General features: G+C 44.3%; 1 protein-coding gene across 5 annotated transcripts in view; it reads right to left on the bottom strand.

The window, feature by feature from the left end:
• skap2 (src kinase associated phosphoprotein 2) overlaps positions 1-26,634 on the bottom strand; it is a 346,507-nt gene that overhangs the window by 71,753 nt on the left and 248,120 nt on the right. For 3 of the 5 annotated variants that reach the window (XM_078240001.1, XM_078240015.1, XM_078240034.1), the window contains exon 11: positions 8,737-8,849. In XM_078240001.1, the coding sequence (XP_078096127.1) occupies positions 8,737-8,849 (113 nt within the window). The remainder of the gene's footprint in view (positions 1-8,736; positions 8,850-26,634) is intronic. The other 2 variants (XM_078240009.1, XM_078240024.1) reach the window with 1 other exon arrangement.

Here is a 26,634-nt window from a genome sequence, read left to right as displayed (position 1 = left end):
AGCCACCTCAAATCACCACACTCACCTACCAGAAATCATTACCAATCAGGACTTACACCTAACATGTCTCATCTCAATAGCATTTTTGCAAGGTTCACAGACACACATACATATCTCTTAGTTTAAACACAGTCAACATTTTAACTATGACAATCACATCACACAAATATATTGGCCGTGATTTTTCGACCTCGTCCCACCGGACATTCAACAAGGCGAGATGGTAAGATCAGACGGGAGATGAAAAATCAGGTTCATGCCCGGTTTCTCTCCTCCCCCGACCGTACTAGCCCTGTTGCCGAGCAGTGCCCATGGAGCAGTGACAGCCTGACTGTGCCCACCTGGTACCATTACTGTGCCAGGGACAGTGCCAAGGGGGGCAGAGCCAGAGAAGGGGCAGAGACAAAGACCAGGGCAACAAGCGGGGAGCTCTGCAGGGATGGGACTGGAAACCGCGGTGGGAAGGAAGGGGGGAGCTCTGCTGGTGGTTGGGGGTGGGGGGGAGAAAGAAGTTGAGGGTGATCTGCTGGGGCAGGGGGTGTAGGAAGGTAACTCTGCATGAGGGAGCAATTGGCGGGGGTGGGGGGGTGCGGGAGGAGGTGATCCCAATATCTGTGGGGAGTTCTGATATCCATGGGGGCTAGGGATCCTGGAATCTGTGGAGATGGGGCAGGAAACCTCCAGTACACTGGGAGATCCCAGCAGCAGGTTTCATCAGCGAGTGTAGGTTCCATGCCACCCCTCACCCCCTTATTTGGCACCTACAATTTTATTTTCATAAGATTGCGCTCACTGTCTATCATTGACATGCTCTTTCTTGCAGGACAAGGTGGTGCGGAACAAAAGGCGGTAGAAACTAACTGGAGGGGAGATGCACATCTGCATATTCTAACCTTGATGGAGGAGACCGTGGAGCCATTATCAGAACAGCTCTTGCTAAGTCTATGGTCAGTAGCCGGTCAGAAATAATTGAAGATTTCCTTGTACCTAATCCTCCTTTCTCCTCACCCCACAATCTCTTCTGACTTGCAAGTATATGCATACGCATCTTACTTTCTCCCTCAAGTGAACTCTTGAGCCTTCTTACTTTCAGATACACAAGTACAAGCTGCCAGGTAGTGGAGCGACACCATCAGCGTGATGATGAAGACAGTGCCACTGGAAATCTCACACTCAGCCATTGGCAATGTGCTCATCTTACAGGATAGAAAATAAGAATGTAGAATATGAATCTGCATGCCGTGTGACACCAGGCACAATACTCTGTGACTCGGGCAACAAGAGCACAGAGGCTGAGGTTGCACATGGGTTCCACTGCGGAGGTCTTAGATGAGGGCTTTGATGAGCCAGATTACAGAAGACTCATCTACAGTGTGGAGTTTGCATGTTTTCCCAGTGACTGTGGGGGCTTCCTCCGGGCGCTCCAGTTTCCTCCCACAGTCCATAATGTGCAGGTTAGGTTGATTGGCCATGCTAAATTGCCCCTTAGTGTTAGGAGGATTAGCACAGTAAATACATGGGGTTATGGGGATAGGGCCTGGGTGAGGTTGTCAATGCAGGCTCAGTGGGCCAAATGGCCTCCTTCTGTATTGCAGGGATTCTATGAAATTACAAAAAAAACTTGGTTCATTAGGAAACCTACAGAAAGCCTGAACTTATCATCAAAAAGCATAGAGGAATCCAGCACCAAACTGACCTAGATCTTGGTACAGAACATGGAGCCTATTCTTCCTATGTATTCATGCATACAACAACAGATGTAAGTCGGAATTCTGTGGCCGTCCACACCAGTGGGAAGTCTCTAGTCCCACTAGTAATGCACTCCCTGCTGTGGGATTCCCGATGGCATGGAGTGGCTTCAATGGGAATTCCCATTGACAGTGGTGGAACCAGAAGATCCCACCAGCAGTAAATGGTGCGCTGCTGCCTGCCGCCGAGAAAAACGCTGAGGGGACTCCACAGAATCTCGCCCAGTGTCTGATAGCAGATAACTCAGTTTCCACCATAAAGCAAGTGCTTCCACCAAATATCTTATGCTGCTGTGCTGTCATGCATGGTCAGCTTGCTGCCATCAAGCTCAAACTGTTGCCATCGTGGCTATGGATACCAATGTTCAAAGGGGATTTCAGGAAGTCTCAGTCCTGGAATCTCTCCTTCAGATAATTAAGATAACTGAGGCACTGCCCAGAGGAACAGGTAATGGCTCCAGGGAGTACAATCCTGGAACTGTCTCTCAAGGCGGCAGCATTCATCCTCTTGCCACTACCACTCTGCTATTGTCCTTGCTGTTACTTGTTAGCCAGATACAACCCAAACTGCCCATCCATGCAGAGTGGGTGCATACTAAAGTTGTGCCTTCTATCCCTCCATTAAACCTAAAGCCACAACAGACAAGCATTCATTTCCTAGACACTATGGTATTTAAACTGACACAAGAAAACAACAGGTATAAGATAGAGACAAAAGTTTTTTCAAAATAATTGGCACATACTTCCATACAAAATGCCATCAACTTAAATACACCTTCTGCGGACTAGTGAGGTTAATGCATTTTCATTGTGTATCCACAAGGCTGGAGGATTTTAACCAGACTGTTACTAGCCTTTTTAGTACATTTGAGATCGCAATCTCATATTTAAAGATAACAGCTGATCTGGCATCAATTTCTTTTTTGCAGAAGAGATTTCCAACCTTCTATCACCCTTTGTGAGTAGAAAGATTCCCAATTTGATTCCTGAAAGATCTGTGGCGAGATTCTCCGATCTCCCCAACTGCGTGTTTCCCACCGGGGGGAGGTGGCACGTTGTTTGCTAGCTGCAGGATTCTCTGGTACCACCACTGGTTCCCATTGACCTCACCCCATGATGGCAGGAAACCGGAGGGGGATCCTGCCAGCATGAACAGCTGGAGAATTCCGGCCACGATTCTAATTTTTAGATTATGCTCCCTCGTCCTAGACTCCCCTAAACTAGTTGATCATTTACTTCATTATATTTCCTTCATTACAACAGTGACTGCATTTCCAAAGTACTTCACTGACTGGAAAGTATTTTGATTTGTACTAAGGGGTCATGAAAAGCATTATAAAAATGCAAGTCGTTCATTACTATTTGGATCTTGGTATATGCAAAATAGTTGCATGTTTGTCTCCAACACAGCCACTGCACCTCAGGTAATTCACAACTTAAAACGCTTTGGGATCGAATAACACAAATGCACATCTTTCATATGAAATAAAACTCATTGGTATTAAATTATTCAATTAACAGCATTCATTACAATAGAATCACTACAGGGCAACACAGTGGCTAGCACTGCTGCCTCACAGAACCAGGGAGCTGGGTTTGATTCCTGGCTTGGGTCACTGTCAGTGCAGAGTCTGCATGTTCTTGCCATGTCTGTGTGGGTTTCCTCCGGGTGCTCCGGTTAGGCGTACTGGCCATGCTAAATTCTCCCTCAGTGTATCCGAATAGGCGCCAGAATGTGGCAACCCAGGAGATTTTCACAGTAGCTTCATTGCAGTATTAATGTAAACCTGTTTGGCCACTAATAAATAAACTTTAAACAATCTTCCTTCATATAGTAGCATTAGCTCCTGAACTTACGCAGCCTCAAGCTAGCGACTCTACACATTTATTTGCAAGAAATTCAGTGATTTCAAATTTTCCTGACTCCCAGCTAGCTGAGCATTTCTTTCCTGATGAGTTGAAAACTGTTCTGTTACCCTTGGCAGCACCTCTCCCCCCGCCCCCCCCCCCCCCCCCCCCCCGCCCCACCCACAACACAATCCTTCTCATAGCTCTCTCCCACCCATAGCAGCCCTTCTCCTGTTCATGGATTTCCTTAATTCTATGCAACTTTAAACACTGTGCAACCCGTGCCATCCAATGTTAATATTGAGTATTTTAGACCAATTAAAATTTGTGAGGACAGCTGGAGAGATAGCAACCATGTTATTTAACTCCTATGATAGCTGCTCTTCCGAATCCATAGCCATGCAGATTTCCAAGACAACCTTTCAGAGAGGTTGAAGGTCTCCTAACTAATCTAAAGATCTGTCTCAGTATTGTCAAAGGCTCTGTGATACATTGTGTTTTCGGAGCACTTTATTCCCCGAGGAAGTTGTGAGCCAGGAAATTTCCCGATTCCCGCTCCAGACTCAGGAGTGAAAATCCAGCTCAATGTCCTGGCGGTTAATAAAGTAAAAAGATACTAAGAGGAAGGAACAGAGAGATAGAGAGCGAGAGCATGAGAGGAAATTTACAACAATATGTAGAAAGCAGATAATCAATACGGTACACCATTTTGAGTTTGAATGCATTTTCACCAAAAATAACCATCAAAGTTGACCATGCAAGTGAAAATGTCTTAAACTATATATAACTCTATATAAAAAGCCAACACCAAGAAGTCTATGATAAAAGCAAAATACTGCGGGATGCTGGAATCTGAAACAAGAACAGAAAATGCTGGAAAATCTCAGCAGGTCTGACAGCATCTGTCGAGAGAGAATAGAGCCAATCTTTTGAGTCTGGATGACCCATTGTCAGTGCGTCAGCTGCCAGAGGTAGTAGTAGAGGCGAGTATAATTTTGTCTTTTAAAAAGCATTTAAACAGTTACATGGATAAGATGGGTAGAGGGAGATGGGCCAAATGCAAGCAATTGGGATTAGTTCAGTGGTAAAAAAAAAGGTGGTATAGACAAGTTGGGACGAAGGGCCTGCTTCCATGCTGTAAACCTCCATGACTCTGTGACACTCAAATAGTGATGGGGAAGATGTAATCAATTAAATAGGGAAGACACGGCAAGAGAGCAAGATAGCAATGAGGGAAATGGTGATCAGAGCATTTCAGGAAGGGATAGGTAAAAACCTAACAGTGCTCCAGCAAATAAAGCTGGAGGTTGGGGAAATCAGAAAAGGACATAATTAATGACTCTGCATATAGCATTCATAACAAAACAGATGAATTGACAGCACAAATGGAATAAATATATATGATCTGATTGTCATCTTGAAGCCATGTCTCTGTGATGGCTAAGACAGACTTTAATATTCAAGGGTATACAACACTTCAGAAGGACAGAAAACTAAGAAAAGGCAGACAGGTAGCTCTGTACATTAAGAATGACATTGGTACAATAGAGAGAAAGGACCTTCCCTAGATTCTGGAAAGGCCCCATTAGATTGGAAAATAGTGAATGTGACTTCCAAAAGCAAAAGAGGAGAGGGACAAAAAGTAGGAAACTACAGGCCACTTGGCTTAACAGCCATCATAGGGAAAATGCTGCAGTATACTATGAAGGAGGATAAGTGGGGCACTTAGAAAATCTCATTGCAATCAGGCAGAGTCAGAGAGGGAAATCATGCTAGCTAATTTATTCAAGTTCTTTGAGGAAGTAATAAGCAATGCGCATCAAGTGGAACCAGTGGAGGTTCTGTACTTAGATTTCCAGAAAACATTTGACAAGATGCCACATCAAAAGTTACGATGCAAAATAAGAGCTCATGGTGTAGAGGGTAAATATGTTAGACTAGATATGGCATAAATGGGTCATCTTCCGGTTGGCAAGATAAGGCAAGTGGAGTGCCACAAGGATCAGTTTTTGGGCTTCAACTATTTACAAATTATATCAATGACTTTGGGACTAAATGCATAGTTCCAAAATTTGCTGATGGTACAAAGATAAAAAGGAAAGTAAGTTGCAAATGGAACACAAAGAATCTGTAAAGCAATACAGATAGGTTAAGTGAGTGGACAAAAATTTGGCAGATGGAGTGTAATGTGGGAAAATGTGAAATTGTCTTATTTTGATAGGAAGAATAGAAAGGCAGCATACTATTTAAACAGAGAAAGATTACAGAACTCTGAGGTATAGAGGAATCTGGTACCCTGGTACATGAATCACAAACATTTAGAATGCAGGTACAACAAGTGATTAGAAAGGCAAATGGAATGTTGTTATTTATTGCAAGGGGAATATGGGTTGTATAGGGCATTGGCGAGACCACATTTAGAGTAGTGTACAAAATCTTAGCACATAAATGCATTTGAGGCAGTTCAGAGAAGGTTCATTCGACTGACACCTGGGATTGGGGGTTATCTTATGAGGAAAGATTGGACAGGTTGGGCCTGCATCCATTGGAGTTTAGAAGATTGAGATGTAATCTTATTGAAATGTATAAAGAGAGATTTCACGGGCCCCGTTCGCCGCTGGCGGGAATTCTGATGGTTGGCTGAATTGGACGTTGGGACGAAATCGGGATTCCCAACAGGTGGCAATTCCATTGGGATTCACCCAACCTGAGAGCAGTGGGAGCCTGATTATTATGTCATTAGCGGCCTTGAAGCCACATTCAAAGCCCTCCTCCAATGCATCCCTTGAAATCCTTTGAAAACCGGTTTTCATTCAATTTCACAGGCAGTATCTTTAACAAACCTTTGAGTGACAGCATGCTCGAGCTTTGTTTATTTATCTTTCCCTTCATGGTTTAACGCATCTGGAATGCACCCCCCCATTGCTCCCAACTACAATGTTGTAAACATCCTTGTTCTAACTGACAGCTGCTTTGAAGTTGCCTGCAGCTAAGTGCTTTCCGTTCCTCTTTTCTAACTGCAGTGTTTATAGAAAGGAATCTGCAAAGGGATATAGATAGGTTAAATGAGTGATGATGCTGTTTAAAACCAATCAAGCTGTCAATCAAAGGTTAGTTAAAGATACTGAACTGTGAAACAGAATGAAAGCAAAATATTTTAAATGTTTTGAGCTTTCTAGAAAGGCTCAGAGACTTGAAAAAGATGCAGTGCTAAAAAAAATGGAGTTGAGTGAGCAGCTGTGGAAGCCCAACCTCCAGGTCCTTAGGGCAGCCTCCCTTTCAGCCTGACAGTGGAAAGGGCCACCTGGGTAGAACAATTGCCTTCTTTCCCCCTCCACTCCCCACTCGGAGCCCAACATGCCAGATCAGGGTGCCTGTAGAACCATAGAACCTCTATATGTAGAAAGTGCCATTCAGCCCATCAAGTCTGCACCAACTCTCCAAAACAGAATTCCACCCAGGCCCTCTCCTTCACCCTATCACTGTAACCCCGTACATTTACAATGGCTAATCCACCAAACCTACACATCTTTAGACACTTCATGGTAACTTAGCATGGCCAGTCCACTTGACATGCACGTCTTTGTGGGAGGAAACCAGAAGAACCCCACACAGACATGGGGAGAACATGGAAACTCCACACAAACAGTCACCTAAGGCTGGAATCTGACCCAGGTCCCTGGTGCTGTGAGGCAGCAGCGCTAACCACCTTGCCACAGTGCTGTTAGGGTGTTCGTATCAGGGAACAGTGCAAAATGGCACTGCCCAAGGGGTAGGACCCGGAAGAGGGAAGTCCTGAGGGCGGGGGAGGGGTGGGGAGGGTGGGGGCAGGCCTGAGGGGACCCAATATCAGAGTTTTTTTCTGATTTTGGGGGAGGGTGAAAGAGAGATGGGGTTATTCTCATGCCCGTGTGGTGTGGGGTAGGGAAGGGGAGTGAGGAGGGGTTGACCCGTTCTCTCAATGGTTGAGGCAGTGTGCCCCGTTGTGCTGAGGGATTATGGATGCTCGCCTGGTCAGCAAGGAGCCATCTTTTCTGTTGTTTCGGGACCTCACACCTCACAGGTGCTGCTAATGCCAGTGGGAAACACTCCTGTTTTCCCGCTGGCAGGAGCACTTAGAGTGAAATCAGGATGATTGTGCCCAACATCCTAAGGGGATTTGATAGGATGGAAGCTGAAAGGATGTTCCCCTTGTGGTGGAGGCTAGAACTAGGGGGACACAGTTATAAAATAAGGCGAGATTAAAGATGGCGATTAAGAGAATATGTTTTCCTCAGTCTTTGAAACTCTATTCCTCTGTTCAGTGGAGGCAACATCACTGAATATTTTTAAGAAAAATGTACACAGATTCTTGAATAATGAGGGAGTCAAAGGTTATCGGGGGTAGGCAGAATGTGGAGTTGAGGCCACAATCAGATCATCCATGATTTTATTGAATGGCAGAGCAGGTTCGAGGGGCCAAATAGCCTACTTGTGCTCTTAAATTGTATGCTTGCATGTATGTTTAGATCACAAGGGGTAGTATCAGTGATGTAACTGATTGCAAACCAGTAGAACAAAGAAGTGGGCATTTAAGATATTTCTACTGCTTCATGAACTAGTAACCCCACTTACATTGCAACTCAGCCCACATGAGGTTGGCATCCTAACCAGGCTGTAATTTAAGACGTCCCCAATTCAGGGCATTTTGGGGGCTTTTGAGGGGTGGTGAATTCTCCCACTGCCCTTGCATGTTTTGAATCATAGTTACCCTGAAGAACTCCTGCAGTGAGGTCCTTGGTTTGAGATGATTAGCTTCCAACAATCACAAACATTCTTCTGTATGCTAGCCACGATTTCAAGCATTGAAGAGTTTTCTCCGTGATTTCCTCTGACTCTCAACTGATATTCCAGATAAATATTGTAATATTTGTGTAATATAAATGCTCATTTTACCACTTAAATGTTTTCTTTATAAACTATAATGTACATGTTGAAAAACAAATATCAACATATCTAAAAATGTACATCAATGCTCATATACGTTGAAGTGTACACTATTGCCATTTCCCATCAGCAACTTACAAGTTCAACATGCTTTTTAGGTGTATTTCATATTCAATGTGACTGATACTACTTTTAATACAATATATCAGCTTACCTTGTTAACAACATAAATGACATCACCACGTTTAAAAGACAGTTCATCGGACCGATCTCCAGAGCAATCCCACAATCCTTGGTAGTAATTGGCATAGTCAGTGGCTTTCTCTGCTTTTTAAAAAGATAAACAAAATATAATTATTCTACAATTAATTCAAAATGGCCATACCAAAGGATTAAAATACAAGTACTTTTGCATTTTGACGCAGATAGCGATTTGGAATGACAAAACAGCAGGAAATAAACTGTAGCCACAACTATAAGTGCATTAAAGAGATGTTCAGCCTGCTATTGAAGGGTTTCTGTGTTACAGCAAAACTATTTTTTTAAATAGCCTATTATATTGTCAACTGTTACAGCAGTTTTTATGTATCATAAGTTGTTTCATTAACTGTGATACAAAATTAGCCTCGATTTTGCTGCAATGGTAGTACTGGAAGTGAATGCCATAAGTTGGAGCCTTGCCTTCTCCATGCCTATTTTACCTCTGGACTCGATTATCCCAAAGCTCTCCTGGCTTGTCTCCCACACTCCACCCTTCAAAAACTTGAGGTCATTCAAGACCCTGCTGTCCGTGTTCCAACTCGAATCAAATTCCCCGATTGTTGACCAATGCTGGCTCCTGGTTAAGTGACGCCCCAATTTTAAACTTCTCATTCTTGCTTTAAAATTCCACAATATCCTTACCCCTCGCTATCCCTGTAAACTATTGTAGCCCCACAACCCTTTGAAATACTTACGTTTATCAGCATCTCTGATTTTAATCATACCATCAACATTGGATGTACCTTCAGCTGCATAGGCTGTAAACTCTGGAATTCCCTTCGAGTTACTTTGCCTCTTTACTTCTCATTCCTCTTTTAAGATATTACTTAAAACTCACTTCTTTAACGAAATTTTTGGTCATCTGCTCTAATATTTCTATGTGGCTTGGTGTCTGATCTTCATAGAATCCCGACAGTGCAGAAGGAGGCCATTCAGCTCATTGAGTCTGCACCAACTCTCTGACAGAGTGTCTTATTCAGGCCCTCTCCCCCCTCCCTCTCCCATAACCCTGAACATACACCATGGCTAATCCACCTAACCTGGACATCAAGGGGCAATTTAGCATGGCCAATCCAGCTAACCTGCATATCTTTTGGCTGTGGAAGGAAACCCACGCAGACACGGGGAGAATGTGCAAACTCCACACAGACAGTCACCCAAGGCTAGAATCGAGGCAGCAGTGCTAGTCATTATGCCACCATTGTTTCATAATATATCCTTGAAGTGCTTTCAGATGTATTATGAAAAGTGCTACATAAATACAAGTTGTTATTCTGTTCACTGAACCGCCAATAACAAATTTATACACCATTTGTTGGGAAAATAATTTGATATGCCTCAAGCAAAGATTGAGATAGATTAGGAGCAGCAGCGCCAACGTTTTATATATATATATATATCCATGGGTCCAATACAGAATGGTACAAGTTATTTAACAAGTATGCATTAAGGAATAATTGGCTAGTTTGGGAATGGGTCAGAGTATGGAAGACAGAATGTCCAGATAGGGTTTAATTCAATTGATGATTATGTCCTAAAACCAGTGTATAAATATATTAACCTGCTTTAAAAAGGGGCCTGTATACATCGAGTTGTTTCCCAGACCATATTCCATTGCGCTTCATGGTTGAGATCAATAACTATAGATATATTAGGCAGGGGAAAATTAACAAAGAACTTTATAATCTATATGACGTTCCTAGACCTGAATGATTGAATAGTTTACTGATTCTGAATCCTCAGGAATAATTCTGCAATGGTGTAAGTGGCTGTGGCGATTACAGTAGCACTAATTCAGTAAACACAATCTCAGTTATTTTAGATGAAATGCAGGATAATGATAAGTAGACGCTCAACTTCTTTGGTAATGGTTTCTGTGAAGCAGTAGAAAAATCTCAGGAGATTTCATTATGTCCACAATGGCATAAACCACCCATAATAACCTGGAACTTCTGCCACTATAATAATGACAGATGGTTTAGATGTGACAAGATACATAACTGATGAGAAATTGACTAATTTTGCCTTTTTTGGAACCAGTCACCTGGGAGAAACCTGATAGGTAGGCAGTTAAAACAGCCACAGTGATATGCCCTTCTCAATTGCTTACTCGTTCATTGCTATCATAAACTACCCTTTGAGAAGTCAAGAAGCCAACTGCCAATGTTCAGTTTTGGCTCTGATGAGGTAATCAGGCCTGAATGTAAATTTAGGGGGCGATCCTCCCATCCTGCTGCACTGCCTTTGTAGCGCAGTGGGCTGGCTGACTCAAGCAGATGCCATTTCGCAGGCTGCCTGCTGGACGCCACGGCCTCCACACGTCTCCAGCAGCCGGGTTTCTGGCGCCATCAGCTCCATCCAGAAATCAGCGTGGAGCTGCATAATGTATGCATATCCTCATTCAAATGCTATTTAAATAGCATTAGCAGGCCCGGGACTGAAATCACTGGGCCCTCTAGGCTCTCACCCTGCCAGGAGTGGTTCACTCCACCGGGGTTTAGGATAGCTCCCCACTTGCGGGGAACTGTAAGCCCGACCTCGCTGGAGTGAAGGGGTGCAAGTTGGAGTGCGGGGTGGTCAGGGCAGTGGGGAGGTGTGGTGGGGGAGGGGGGGTGACAGTGACATCAAGTGAGCTGGGGGGGGGGTCGAAGTTAGCCTAGGCATGTTTGAGGGGCCAGCGACGTGGGTGTCAAAGGACTGGCCAGCGATCGGGAGGCCGACAGACAAGCCACTGTGCATGTACGATCTCGGCGCTGACATATTGGTGCATGCACAGTGGCCCCTCAGCGCTGTGCTGCCGGCCACTCCAGCGGGAATAGCTCACTGATTTTCAGCATGATTCACGCTGAGGCACTCTACAGTGCACAGAGTGTGGGAGATTAATTTTGAGGAAGGGAATTAGTGAGCCCAAGGCTCAGGGAGGGAGGAAGTGAGCTTGAGAAGTGGTGAATGGGAGGATCAGGGTAGGAGGAAGTGAATGTGAGAGACAGTGAAGGGAAGACCACCATGAGAGATGGCTGAGGATATGGTCGGGGAAGGAGGAAGAAAATAGCAGTCTGTTTTTTTTTAAAAACTCAGCAACCGTGATAAAGTGAAAATAAAAGGTGCTATTGAGGAATGTCCTTAATTTACCAACCACACTAAAACAAAATTACGCCACTAGACTGCATTTAAATAAAGGGCACCTATAATTGAATTAAAAGCTTCTAGTGACATCAGAAACCATAAGTTTAATGTTAGAATTGCTGTATATTTTATATAATTGATATGAAACAGTAGGTCATCTATGTCCATAACTTCCAGTGGAGTGGCAACTGAGTCAGATTGCCACTCCACTTGTAATTAGCCTTGAAAAGCAGTCACTCCTATTTTGCTTGACCTTCCAACTCAGGCCGATTGAGATCTGTGTTGTGCAGTGGATTCCTGAGGCCTATCGTCGAGAGCCACTCAGATTCAGAAAAGAAACACATGCCCCAACATGGTAAGTTTAAAGATCCAGTCAAGTTTAAAGGTCTTTAATAATCTAGGGAAAGGTAAGTGTATAAGGTGTGTGGGTAGGATTTGGACAGGGTCAGGTTTTGTCAGAGGGGAATCAGGAGTCGTGGGTGGGGGGGGGGGGGGGGAAGAGTTGATATCAATGGGCCGAACGGCCTCTTTCTGCACTGCATGGATTCTATGATCAGAGAGGGAGTTGGAGGTAGGGAACAGGCGAGATGGGTCCAGGAGGAAGAGAATCAAGGAGGGAAGGGGGAAGAGAGTTGGGATGGGGGAAAAGTTGGGTTGGGTTGTGGAGCAAGGGGAGTCAGGAGTTGGGTCTAGGGTGAGTCAGGAAATGGGGGCAAAGGGTTGTGGAGAGAGAATAGAGCCAACGTTGAGTCTGGGCTGTGATTCAAGTACTGAAGCAGGAGGAGAGACACGGGTTGGGGGAGAATCATAGAATCCCTACAGTGCAGAAGGAGGCCATTTGACTCATCTAGCCTGCACTGATAACAACCCCACCCAGGCCCTATCCCCACATAACCCCTGCTAATTCCTCTGACACTAATGGTCAATTTAACATTACCACTCGACCTAATCCACACATTTTGGACTGTGGGTGGAAACTGGAGCACCCAGAGGAAATCCACGTAGATACAGAAAGAATGTGCAAACTCCACACAGACAGTCGCCCGAGGCTGGAATTGAACCCGGGTTCTTGGCGCTGAGAAGCAGCAGTGCTAGTCACTGTGCTGCCCGGGGAGAGTCGGGTCGTGAAGGGGGAGTGTCAGATCCGGTCAGATGGCAGAAGGGGAGGAAGTCAGGAGTTGAGTCGGGAGGGAGCTGTACTTGGAACTGGGAGTAGGGTAGTCAGAGGGGGGTTGGTGGGTCTTAGCGTGGGGGGCGGGTCCTGTGAGAGGAATCCTATTTGGGGGGAGGAAAGTGTGTCCATGTTATAGTTACCCAGAAGCTAAAAGTAGTTTTAATCCATTTAATCTTTTACGGGTAACTACTGACAGTCAGAACATCCAAGGTTTGTGATTCAAGTTGCATTACTGGATGGTTCCCAGTGCAGGGCCCAATAGACGTTCATATTCCTGGGCAAATACCAATCAATCTCTGGCAAAGGGTCATCCAGACGCGAAACATTGGCTCTATTCTCTCTCCACAGATGCTGTCAGGCCTGCTGAGATTTTCCAGCATTTTCTGTTTTTGTTTCAGATTCCAGCATCCGCAGTATTTTGCTTTTATCACTGTGCAATCTTTCCCTGGGTGGTTCTCTGAGTGCATTTTAGGACACACCCAGATACACTGTCCCAGAGCTGGTAAGGAACAGCCCTTAATATAGTAACCTACGCAAAAAGTCTAAATTATAATTTTTTTAATGATTAGAAATATTTGCAATTTTGGACCACTGTTAAAATTAACCATGGCCTAAAGTTCATGAAATGTTTAACTTGTACATCAACTATTTTTCCACTACCATTGTGAGAAGTTGCATCCCGTGTTCCAAGAGCACTGGGGATTACAGGAAATAACTTAGCAAACATATTTCTTTGATTTGCATCTCATTGCAATTTGTTTGCTTATATCCACCACTACCACAGACAAATGTTATCTGCGGATTGGGGCAGAGAGAAGGGTGGGGAAGAGTAGGTAGGGAGAGAAGAGAAAAATAATTTTAAAGAAACAGGAGTTGGCCATCCTACTTGTCCCAAATAGATCCAAAAGTCAAAGAGTCATAGAATTTAGGGCACAAAGGAGAAAATATGGTGCTTGCCAATGGTAAGTCTTGACCTATCTACCATACTGGAAATTTTAGGTATTGAACATACGTTTGGCTCAGTGAAAAGAAAGTGATCCCAAATAGCTCATCTGGAGTTTTTAAAAATGAAAGTCTTAAAGTGGATGCCACCTTCATTTTTCAAGTTGTGGAAGATGTTGGCTGGGATGCTAATTGAATCAGAGCTGTTGTTGACCTATCGTTCCAATTGAGGAATACTGTATTTAGGAATCATACTTTTTCATCCACGTATGTTAATACACTGTGCAACAATAGCAAGGGGTGCATTTTCATGGTGATTTTCATACTCATCCGTCATAAATTCAGAATAGGTGCAAAGACCCATCTCAGAGAGCGTCAATACATTTTTGTAGGGTTTTGATGGCTTTTCCACCAAAGTTATGGCAGATGAATTGGAGAACCTCAAGAAAATTTACTACCAAAATTTATATTTTTGCATTGTTATAGTTCAATATTGTAACAAGAGCAAGCACGGTCAGTTTATACAGCCCTGATGTTCCCACTCTGTACCCACCCTTGTTTTTGGGGGCATATTTACCTCAACCCCTGAATATGGAAAACATACACACATGCACGCACGAGGAGTTTTGCAACATTCACCTCTTTTTACATTCACAGTGGGTGAAATTTTCCAAAAAAGCAAAAAGTCAGGTGCAGTCAGAAAACCGGCGTGTTTGTCTCCAGAGCAGGCAGGATTTACGACGAGATTTTACTTAGTCATTTATTTGAAGGGGGTGGGGGGTGTGTTTTGCGCCGTAATTGTGAGGGGTAACACCCAAAAAGGCTGGCAAGCCCGGCTTCACAGAGATCGGGACAGCGGTAGTAAGCTTTATTTTTATTAAAATATTTCCACTTAAACATTGCTTTGGATATTATTTATATCTGCCATAGGCTCTTCGCCAATTAGTTTATTTAGTTAAACCACCTCATTAAATAATTAAAATGTTGATTATTATTGTGGTACATGCCCTCCCTGTTTAAGAAACTGCACCTTTATGAATGCATAGACACTTGAAGCACAGTTGGACAATACCATCACAAGAAGACATCAGGTACAGTCAGACATTCACTTATTTCACATTGGCTGACATAATTCTTGAACTGCATTTAACAACGCAAAATTCTTCAACTGTATTCAAGAGAACTTTTTTAGCCAGCATGTAACAAGCCCAATGAGAGGGGGTGCAATTCTAGATTTAATCTTGGGAAGTGAAGCTGGGCAAGTAGATAAAATAGCAGTGGGTGACCATTTTGGAGATCGTGATCATAATATAGATGACTTAGCATCATAATGGAAAAGGACAAAGATAATTAAGGAGTAAATGTTCTAAATTGGGGGAAGACAAATTTTACAAAGCTGAGAGATAAGCTGGCGAGAGTGGACTGGATACAATTAGAAGGAAAAACTATCAAATCGGTGGGAGTCAAAGGCAAAATTCTAAAGGCACAATGTAGTCATGTCCCTACAATGAAAAATGGTGATACTGCCAAATCTACAGACCTCCAGTTATCCAAATGTACATAAGCCAAGGAAAAATGGAAAAATAAAGCATATGACAGTCACAAAAGACTTAAGAAAGTACAAGGGTGAGGTAAAAATGGAAATTAGAAAAGCAGAGAAAGGATATGAAAAAATATTGGCAGGTAAAATCAAAGAAAATCTTAAGGTGTTTTGTCAATACATTAAGAGCAAGAGAATAACTGAAGAAAACATGGAGCCGATGTAACTTGTGGTTGATTTAGTGGATCTGGGCAAGGTTCTCGGTGAGGAGAAGAATGATGCAGACATTATAGTTAAAGAGGAATGTGAAATATTTGATACAATGGGTAAAGTGAGTGAGGAAGTACTGGAGGGACTGGTATCCTTGAAGGTGGATAAGTCACCAGGGACAGATGGATTGTATCCCACGCTATTGAAGGAAGCCAGGGAGGAAATAGTGGATGTTCTGAGGATTGTTTTCCAATCCTCACTGGAGACAGGCAGGTTCCCAGAGGATTGGATGTCCATGAATGTTGTATAATTACTTAAATCAGTGCAAGAGATAGGCCAGAAAACAATAAGCCAGACCGTCTGACTTTGCGGTGAGCAAATTATTAGAAATCATTCTGAGAGGCAGGATAAATTGTCACTTGGAAAGACAGATTGATCAGGTTGAGTCAGCATGGATTTTTGGGGGAAGATCATATCTTATTACATAGAATGTTTTGAGGAAGTAACAAGAAGGACTGATGACGGTAGTGCAGTGGATATTATCTACTTGGTTTTCAGTAAGACATTTTGACAAGATCCCACATGGCAAACTAGTCTGAAAAGAGGCGCCTCATTGGATACAGAGGAAGGTGGCAGGTTGGATCCAAAATTGGCTCAGTGACAGGAAGCAAAAGTTAGCAGAGCGGCACGGTAGCACAGTGGTTAGCACTGCTGCTTCACAGCTCCAGGGTCCCGGGTTCGATTCCCGGCTCGGGTCACTGTCTGTGTGGAGTTTGCACATTCTCCTCGTGTCTGCGTGAGTTTCCTCCGGGTGCTCCGGTTTCCTCCCACAGTCCAAAGATGTGTGGGTTAGGTTGATTGGCCAGGTTAAAAATTGCCCCTTAGAGTCCTGAGATGGGTAGGTTAGAGGGATTAGCGGGTAAAAAAAATATGTGGGGGTAGGGCCTGGGTGGGATTGTGGTCGGTGCAGACTCGATGGGCCGAATGGCCTCCTTCTGCACTGTAGGGATTCTATGAAAAGGTAATGGTCGATGAATCTTTTTGAGAATGGAAAACAATTTCCAGTGGTATTCCACAGGACTCAGTATTGAGGCCCTTGCTGTTTGTTGTATATATTAAGTTAAACTTAACGTGGGTAGTATGATAGGGAAATTTGCAGATGACATAAAAATTGGCCATGTAGTTGATAGTGAAGAAGATAGCTGGCAATTCCAGAATTATATCAGTATTTGATAGAGTGGGGAGAGAAGTGACAAATGGAATTTAATCTGGAAAAGTGAGAGATAATGCATTTGGGCAGGGCAACCAAAGCAAGGGAATACTCAATAAAAAAAATATTGAGAGGAGTTGAGGAAGTGAGAGAGCTTGGAGTGCATGTCCACAGATCCTTGAAAGTGGCAGGACAGATGGACAGGGTGGTCAAAAAAGGATTCCATATGCTTTCCTTTATTGGGCGATGTATTGAATACAAAAGCAGAGATGTAATGATAGAACAGTATAATATGCTGGGATGGACCACAGATGGAATTTTGTGTTCAGTACTGGTCACATTATATGAAGGACGATGAACAAGAGTGTTGCCAGGGCTTGAAAAGTGTAGCTCATAGAAATCATAGAAACCCTACAGTGCAGAAGGAGGCCATTCGGCCCATCGAGTCTGCACCGACCACAATCCCACCCAGGCCCTACCCCCACATATTTTACCCGCTAATCCCTCTGACCTACACATCCCAGGACACTAAGGGGCAATTTTTTTTTTTTAACCTGGCCAATCAACCTAACCCGCACATCTTTGGACTGTGGGAGGAAACCGGAGCACCCGGAGGAAACCCACGCAGATACGAGGAGAATGTGCAAACTCCACACAGACAGTAACCTGAGCCGGGAATCGAACCCGGGACCCTGGAGCTGTGAAGCAGCAGTGCTAACCACTGTGCTACCGTGTGAGGAGAGAATGGATAGGCTATGGTTCTTTTCCTTAGAACAGAGGAAGCTAAGGGGTGACCTAATTGAGTTGCACAAAATTATGAGGGGCTCAGATAGAGTGGACGGAAACCTTGTTTCCCCTAGCTGAGGGGTCAAATACCGAGAGCTTAGATTTAAGGTGATTGATAGAAGGATTGGAAGGGACATGAGGAAAAACGTTTTCACCCAGAGCATGTCTGAAATTCATTGCCCAAGTTGGCGGTTGAGACTAAAATGCTCATTTGAAAGGTATCTGGATCTGCATTAAAAATACTATAACTGGACCCAAAGTAAAGTTTATTTATTAGTCACAAGTAAGGCTTGCATTAACACTGCAATGAAGTTACTGTGAAATTCCCCTAGTCACCGCAGTCCGGCGCCTGTTCGTGTCAATGCACCTAACCAGCACATCTTTCAGATTGTGGGAGGAAACCGGAGCACCCGGAGGAAACCCACACAGACACAGGGAAGAACGTGCAAACTCCACACAGACAGTGACCCAAGCCGGGAATCGAACCTGGGTCCCTGGCGCTGTGAAGCAGCAGTGTTAACCACTGTGCTAGCGTGCTGCCCTACGTGCTGTAAAGTGGGATTAAAATGAGCAGTTAGTTTCTTTTTTTGGCCTGCATGGACATGATGGGCTGAAAGGCCTCCTTCTGCATTGTAACATTTCTATGGCTCTCTCGTTGTTCTCGACCTGCTCAGCAATTGGCTGACTGATGACTGGGTTAGTGAACACATTCTTTTACAGTTGAATTAATACAGGCCCAACAGTTTGAAGCTTTATTACTTGGAACAGGTTATCTGCAATGTCCTGCTAGTGAAGTTATGAACTTTCTAGGCTATCATGTAACCTTGTTAAACAAACAATAATTGTGGTGCTATAGAACATGGAACATTACAGCGCAGTACAGGCCCTTCGGCCCTCGATGTTGGGCCGACCAGTGAAACCAATCTAAAGCCCATCTAACCTACACTATTCCAATATCATCCATATGTTTATCCAATGACCATTTAAATGCCCTTAATGTTGGCGAGTCCACTACTGCTGCAGGCAGGGCATTCCACGCCCTTACCACTCTCTGAGTAAAGAACCTACCTCTGACATCTGTCCTATATCTATCACCCCTCAATTTAAAGCTATGTCCCCCTCATGCTAGCTATCACCATCCGAGGAAAAAGGCTCTCACTATCCACCCTATCTAATCCTCTGATCATCTTGTATGCCTCTATTAAGTCACCTCTTAACCTTCTTCTCTCTAATGAAAACAACCTCAAGTCCCTCAGCCTTTCCTCATAAGACCTTCCCACCATACCAGGCAACATCCTAGTAAATCTCCTCTGCACCCTTTCCAATGCATCCACATCCTTCCTATAATGCGGTGACCAGAACTGTACGCAATACTCCAAGTGCGGCCGCACCAGAGTTTTGTACAGCTGCAAGATGACCTCCTGGCTCCGAAACTCAATCCCTCTACCAATAAAAGCTAACACTCCGTACGCCTTCTTAACAACCCTATCAACCTGGGTGCCAACTTTCAGGAATCTATGCACATAGACACCGAGATCTCTGTTCATCTACACTATCAAGTATCTTACAATTAGCCCAGTACTCTGTAATCCTGTTACTCCTTCCAAAGTGAATCACCTCACACTTTTCCTCATTGAACTCCATTTGCCACCTCTCAGCCCAGCACTGCAGCTTATCTATGTCTCTCTGTAACCTGCAACATCCTTCCGCACTGTCCACAACTCCACCGACTTTAGTGTCATCCGCAAATTTACTAACCCATCCTTCTACGCCCTTATCCAGGTCATTTATAAAAATGGCAAACAGCAGTGGCCCCAAAACAGATCCTTGCGGTACACCACTAGTAACTGAACTCCAGGATGAACATTTCCCATCAACCACCACCCTCTGTCTTCTTACAGCTAGCCAATTCCTGATCCAAACCGCTAAATCACCCTCAATCCCATGCCTCCGTATCTTCTGCAATAGCTTACCGTGGGGAACCTTATCAAACGCTTTACTGAAATTCATATACACCACATCAACTGCTTTACCCTCATCCACCTCTTTGGTCACCTTCTCAAAGAACTCAATAAGGTTTGAGAGGCACAACCTACCCTTCACAAAACCGTGTTGACTATCCCTAATCAAATCATTCCTTTCTAGATGATTATAAATCCTCTCTCTTATAATCCCTTCCAAAGCTTTGCCCAGAACAGAAGTAAGGCTCACTGGTCTATAATTACCAGAGTAGTCTCTACTTCCCTTCTTGAAAGGGGACAACATTTGCTATCCTCCAGTCTTCTGGCACTATTCCTGTAGACAATGATGACATAAAGATCAACGCCAAAGGCTCTGCAATCTTCTCCCTAGCCTCCCAGAGAATCCTGGGATAAATCCCATCCGGCCCAGGGGACTTATCTATTTTCACACTTTCCAGAATTGCTAACACCTCCTCCTTATTAACCTCAATCCCATCTAGTCCAATAGCCTGTACCTCAGTATTCTCCATGAAAACATTGTCTTTTTCCTGCGTGAATACTGATGAAAAATGTTCATTTAGTGCCTCTCCTATCTCTTCAGGCTCCACGCGCAACTTCCCACGACTGTCCTTGACTGGCCCTAATCTTACCCGAGTCATTCTTTTATTCCTGACATACCTATAGAAAGTTTTAGGGTTTTCCTTGATCCTACCTGCCAAAGACTTCTCATGTCCCCTACTGGCTCTTCTTAACACTCTCTTTAGGTCCTTCCTGGCTAACTTGTAACTCTCAAGCGCTCCAACTGAGTCTCATCTTTACATAAGTCTCCTTCTTCCTCTTCACAAGAGATTCAACTTCTTTAGTAAACCAAAATGTTTGATTAACTTTGACAGTTTAGCTCACAACCTCTAACATAGGGGGCGATTCTCCCCCAAAAATTTGAAGTGCTGAATTGATGGAAAAAATGGTGTAATTCACGATTGTTTTTTCATTAGAAGTTCAGACTAGAACCTCCCACACATTGTGCACTGCAGTGGCCACAATCGGGAATCCCAATAAAAGCTTGGGAGGCAGGGCCTATTTACGCTGGAGTCTGACAGTTCCAGAATTCTGCACATGCACAGTGGCCCCGAACTGTCAGATTGCACTTGGCTGGCCAGCTCAATCGCTGGCCAGCCTAGGACCCTCCCCGCAATGCTGTCTGGCGCGACACCCCCACGGCCTGATCGTAGCCCACACAAGCATTCTCAGGCCAGCCCCGACTCCCCCCGCCCCGTCTCCTATCCCAGAGCACCGCCATCTCCAATGCCCCCCCCCCCTCCAGCAGTAACGACCCCCCCGCCCTCCCCAACGGGAGGCAGACCCTGCCCTCCCCAACGGGAGACAGACCCCGCCCTCCCCAACGGGAGACAGATCACCCCCCAGCCCGCCCCGATCGCTAACCTCTCCTCCAGCCCCGGCCGATCCTGTCTGCAGAGTGGCAGCTGGACTCTCCACCCCCACCGATCACCCCCTAGGCCCTGCCCACAATAGGTCCTGCCCACAATAGGCTCCACCCCTAGCCCCACCCATTGGCCCTGCCCGATGCCCAGTAGGCGGTGCCAAGGTGCCCCCTGGGCATGGGCATTTTGCCCCTTGGGCAGTGCGAGGGAGCACAGGCTGGCACTGCCCATGCCCAGGAGGCACCACCTCCCCACCTCCAGACCCCTAGAGGGAGCCCCCGCTCCCCCCCCTTCACTCCAGCAGGGTCTCCCACTAGTTCCCTGAAAGTGGGGAGCTACTCTAAACCCTGCCGAAGTGAAATACACCTGGCGGGGTGGGAGATGCTATCGGGCCTAGAGAATTCAGTCCCGGGCCCGATAATGACACTTAAATTACTCAAAACACTTAAAAACAGATTGAAATCACTTACCTGTCTTTCTGCTGGTTTCCAGCGTGGTCTTGACTGTGCCTGCTCTCTAGCTGTGGGAGACGCGCATGCGTCGGGAACGCATGCGCGAATCCCGTGAAATGGCCGACATGTGCATCTCCCAACCCGACGCGGCAAAAAACTAGCACATCGCGATGGGAGAATCGGGCCCATAGTCTGTGTTTGTATAATTATGACACATGTCAAAATTATACACTTAAGCACATTAAGTTATTTGTGCACATCTCAGAATTAGTGAACTTAGTTCATAACACATGACCTCAATGTTTTTCCTCTCATTATTAACAATTAGCAGTCAAGCAAGGTATATTTTGGATTTTCACACATGCTCATTATTGATAATTCGAGTTTTAATATAATCCACATCATTACTTACAAGGTCCAGCACAATGCCTAAACCAAGTGTCAGGGTGTTCTTTTTTTAAAAAGACATGTGCAGTTTTAAAATCTTTCCACGAAATCCACACTTTCCAATAAATCAAACTTATTTTGTGTTTTCCTTTAAAACAATTAATGCACGATTTGTAGATATCCTTGCACTCTTTAAAAACTAAGTTAGTAGTAATAAACATTCCCAAATGCTCTTTATTTACATCTCTCTGCACCTCAGTACTGAACGTGTTACCTTAACTACTGTTTACATTACAACTGTAAATCTAGATTTGTTTAGAGGTTAGCACATCAAGTTGCACAAAAGTGAACTAATTTACACAAATACCCGATCAGATTACCCATCCAATTTAAAAAATAAAGTCAACCAACTATTGGGATGGGATTCTTCAGTCTGACAGTGGCAGGACCCTTTGCAAGCAAGAACTGAATATTTGGTGTTCCAGCCAAAACTCCATTCACTTTCAGGGAATGCATGGGAAAATTCCAGTCATGAATGAGGACGGAAAGCAAAGCCCATGGAATTTGAATCAGACTGGTGCAAACAGTCTAAAATGACTCAAGTATTGCTGTAGCTTCAAATGGTCTGCCATTGTAAATTGATATCACCCAAATGCACTGGAGATCAAATTCTGCCTCAGTTCAATTTGATATTGTGTATGCTAAATATTAATGAATGTATGGTGTCTGAACGAATGAATATTTAATAAGGCTAGCTGAAATGTTGGTGTAGGTTAACTGATTATTTGGTATTCGTGAAAGCAAATACATATAAACTGTTCTTGGTTTAAATACAATCTGAAATTAACATTTTTACATTCAGAAAAAAAAATTAAAAACACAAGCAAAGTCTGGTTTCCCCATGGTGACTTGTTTGTAAGCTTACAGTCCATGTACTATGATACTTAAAGAAAAAAATGTTACAGAAATAAAGCCATTTAAATCTGAGGATGAGATCCATTACTGTAACATTAATCCTACACTATTATAACAAGCCATGTTTTTGAGGAAGAGAAGGTGTTACAGGCTAATAGGCTGGAGGAAATAGATGTTCGGAGGGAGGATGTCCTGGCAGTTTTGAATAAACTGAAGGTCGATAAGTCCCCTGGGCCTGATGAAATGTATCCTAGGATTCTTTGGGAGGCAAGGGATGAAATTGCAGAGCCTTTGGCTTTGATCTTTGGGTCCTCGCTGTCCACGGGGATGGTGCCAGAGGACTGGAGAATGGCGAATGTTGTTCCTCTGTTTAAGAAAGGGAATAGAAATGACCCTGGTAATTATAGACCGGTTAGTCTTACTTCGGTGGTTGGTAAATTGATGGAAAAGGTCCTTAGAGATGGGATTTACGACCATTTAGAAAGATGCGGATTAATCCGGGATAGTCAGCACGGATTCGTGAAGGGCAAGTCGTGCCTCACAAATTTGATTGAATTTTTTGAGGAAGTAACTAAGTGTGTTGATGAAGGTAGGGCAGTTGATGTCATATACATGGATTTTAGTAAGGCGTTTGATAAGGTCGCCCATGGTCGGCTTATGATGAAAGTGAGGAGGTGTGGGATAGAGGGAAAGTTGGCCGATTGGATAGGTAACTGGCTGTCTGATCGAAGACAGAGGGTGGTGGTGGATGGAAAATTTTTGGATTGGAGGCAGGTTGCTAGCGGAGTGCCGCAGGGATCAGTGCTTGGTCTTCTGCTCTTTGTGATTTTTATTAATGACTTAGAGGATGGGGCTGAAGGGTGGATCAGTAAATTTGCTGATGACACCAAGATTGGTGGAGTAGTGGATGAGGTGGAGGGCTGTTGTAGGCTGCAAAGAGACATAGATAGGATGCAATGCTGGGCTGAAAAATGGCAAATGGAGTTTAACCCTGATAAATGTGAGGTGATTCATTTTGGTAGGACTAATTTAAATGCGACTCCTGATGGCAGGACTGGAAGCTCTGCTCACATATCAGGAGCTGCCACACAAGTACAAAGCAAATTGTAAGTGCATGCAGCAGTCATGTGTCCCACGTGCAGTCACGCCATGAGAGCTGGCAGGAAGTGTCCACCCCCACCATCAGCTCAATTATTCCTAAGTCGTGACGGGCCATAAAAGGCCTTCCTCTAAGCACCCAGTCTCTGCAGATAGGGGGAACTCATCCACCTGCAGGCCCAACCTTAACATTTTTTGTCAACTCACAGCCTCTATCCCTACTTGACAACTTCCATCAGTTGACCCCCAGGCCCTGTCAATCTATCAATTCATGTTTCTGGACCTCTATCACTCCCACTTTCTATCTTCATCGTTATCCTTTTGGATCCCTATCACCCCCTCATTCAATATGATGACCCCAAGGTTCAGCGATGTCTTCCTGCAAGATCTCCTGCAGACACATCCAGGAAAGGTGGGACATTCTCTTCTCCAAGGATAACAATAGGAGATCCTCCTGCTTGAGCAAAGCAACATGGACAGAGATTATGGAGAAGGCGAGCAGCTGTGGGGTCCACCCATGATCTTGGAAATGATCAGGGTAATTGGCAATGTGGTGTTGCAACAAAGGGTCATTCCTGAGGATATCAAGCCAAGGAAGTTTGAGGAAATAGATTTCAAGGCAAAAGAAGCCAGCCTGGGAAATCTATGTACATCATTGGCACCACATGACCAGAAGCCAGACCACGTGACAGTTATGCATGATAAGGTGATAGGTACCAGTTCGAACATGGCATGGAAAACATAGGGACAAGGGATTGCCTGTCTCTTTATACGCTCATAAATCTCCAATTTGGCATCCAGGATAAGGAGACATTCAATAATGAAGAGAGGGCCAAAAGAGGAAGGGTGGCCAAGCTGAGAGTCATTAAGTTTTTGGAGCAGGAGGCCTTGGAGAAAGCTGTGGTGAGAATGCCTCCAAGCAGGTGTCGAGACATCAGCATAATAGAGACACGTGCAACTGTGATTTCCTGATCGACTTTCAGGAACAGCTCAGTCTTTATTGTTCTTCTCCATTTCAGGACTCCACCACAGACTAAGAAGGCCAAAAACTAATTGTGCCAACCATCAACTCCCCCTCTGGTGAAGATCAACCAGAGGATGCAGCATCATTTGCCCCTCCCTCATCAGCACAGTTGTATTTGAAGTTTCTGAGGGTTCATGAGAACAATTGGGGTACATGCTGGTCACTTCATGGGGATGACCCAGCAGCTGAAGGGGCTATATCTGCTGAAGCCCCTGATAGTGGGAGAACTGTTGGGGATCAGGCTGATGACAAGCTTCCGGTGTTGGCTTCAATAATCTTACTGGAGATACAGAGGCAGTTAGGGTAACATTTGGCTGAGGTGTCATGGTTTATGCAGGCCCATGCATGCTGTGTCTTCTGCCATGGCTCCAACCTGGAAGAACATGAATTCCATGGAGACCCTGGCAACTGCCATGGAGACCCATGTCGATTATATGGCCTATATGTGCGAGGACCTGCATTCCATCATTCTGGTCCTGGGCTCAGTACAGCAGTGGAAAGGCAAAAGGGAACTTCCCTCAAGTTGCCCCTTCTTCTCAGGAATACATGGGAGACTGCTGCCTAATGAGAGGGAGGTGAGTGACAAATAACCACCCTGGGGATGTCCTTTCAAGGCACTCCCAGGTTGAACAACCACTTATCATCCCCTCTTCCAGTGACTACACAGCATCTAGAAGGTGAGGTGGAGGATGGCGGCTCTGCACTTTACAGATGTTCTTCTGTAGGGCAGGACTCAAAGGTTCAGACCAGTAGAGCCACCAAGGTCATAAGAAATAGGAGCACATGTAAGCCATTCAGCCCATCAAATGAATAATCATTCAAGAAGATCATTGCTGATCTGATCATGGGCTTAACTCAACTTTCCTCCCTGTACCCAATAACCATGGACCCCCCTTGTCAATCAAAACTCTGGCTAATTCAATCACAAGTGTATTCAATGACCTAGTATCCGCTGTCCTCTGTGGAAGTGAATTCAAAAAACTAACGATCCTGTGAAAGAAGAATTTTTCTCATCTTCACCTTAAATGGGAGCCTCCTTATTTTTAAACTGTGCCCTCTAGTTCTAGATTCCCCAATGAGAGGCAACATCCTTTTTGCATCTATCCTAGCATGTCCTCAGAATCCTAAATGTTTCAATAATATCACCTCTCATTTTTCTAAACTCTGAGTATTACTTCTCTGAACTGCTTCCAATATCAGTATATCTTTCCTTAAGTAAGGAGACCAAAACTGGACTCTCTGTACAGGGAATTGATGCAGTCTCATCAATTCCCTGTACAGTTGTAGCAAGACTTCCCTACTTTTATACTCAATTTCCCTTACAATAAAAGTCAAAATTCCATTTGCCTTCCTAATTACTTGCTTTACCTGCATGCTAACTTTTTGTGATTCAAGGACACCCAGATCACAGCATTCTGCAGATTCTGTCTATTTAAATTATATTCTGCTGTTCTATTCTTCCCGCCAGAGTGGAAACCTCACATTTTCCCACATTGTACTCTGCCAATGTTTTGCCACTCACTTAACCTATTTCCTTTTGCAGGCTCCTTGCATCTTCACAGCTTGATTTTCTACCTATTTTTG

The sequence above is a fragment of the Mustelus asterias genome, chromosome 2 (genome assembly GCF_964213995.1).
Source record: "Mustelus asterias chromosome 2, sMusAst1.hap1.1, whole genome shotgun sequence".
Lineage (NCBI taxonomy): Eukaryota > Metazoa > Chordata > Chondrichthyes > Carcharhiniformes > Triakidae > Mustelus > Mustelus asterias.
The sequence above is the reverse complement of the archived record's forward strand: the minus strand, read 5'-3'. Positions and strand labels throughout refer to the sequence as shown.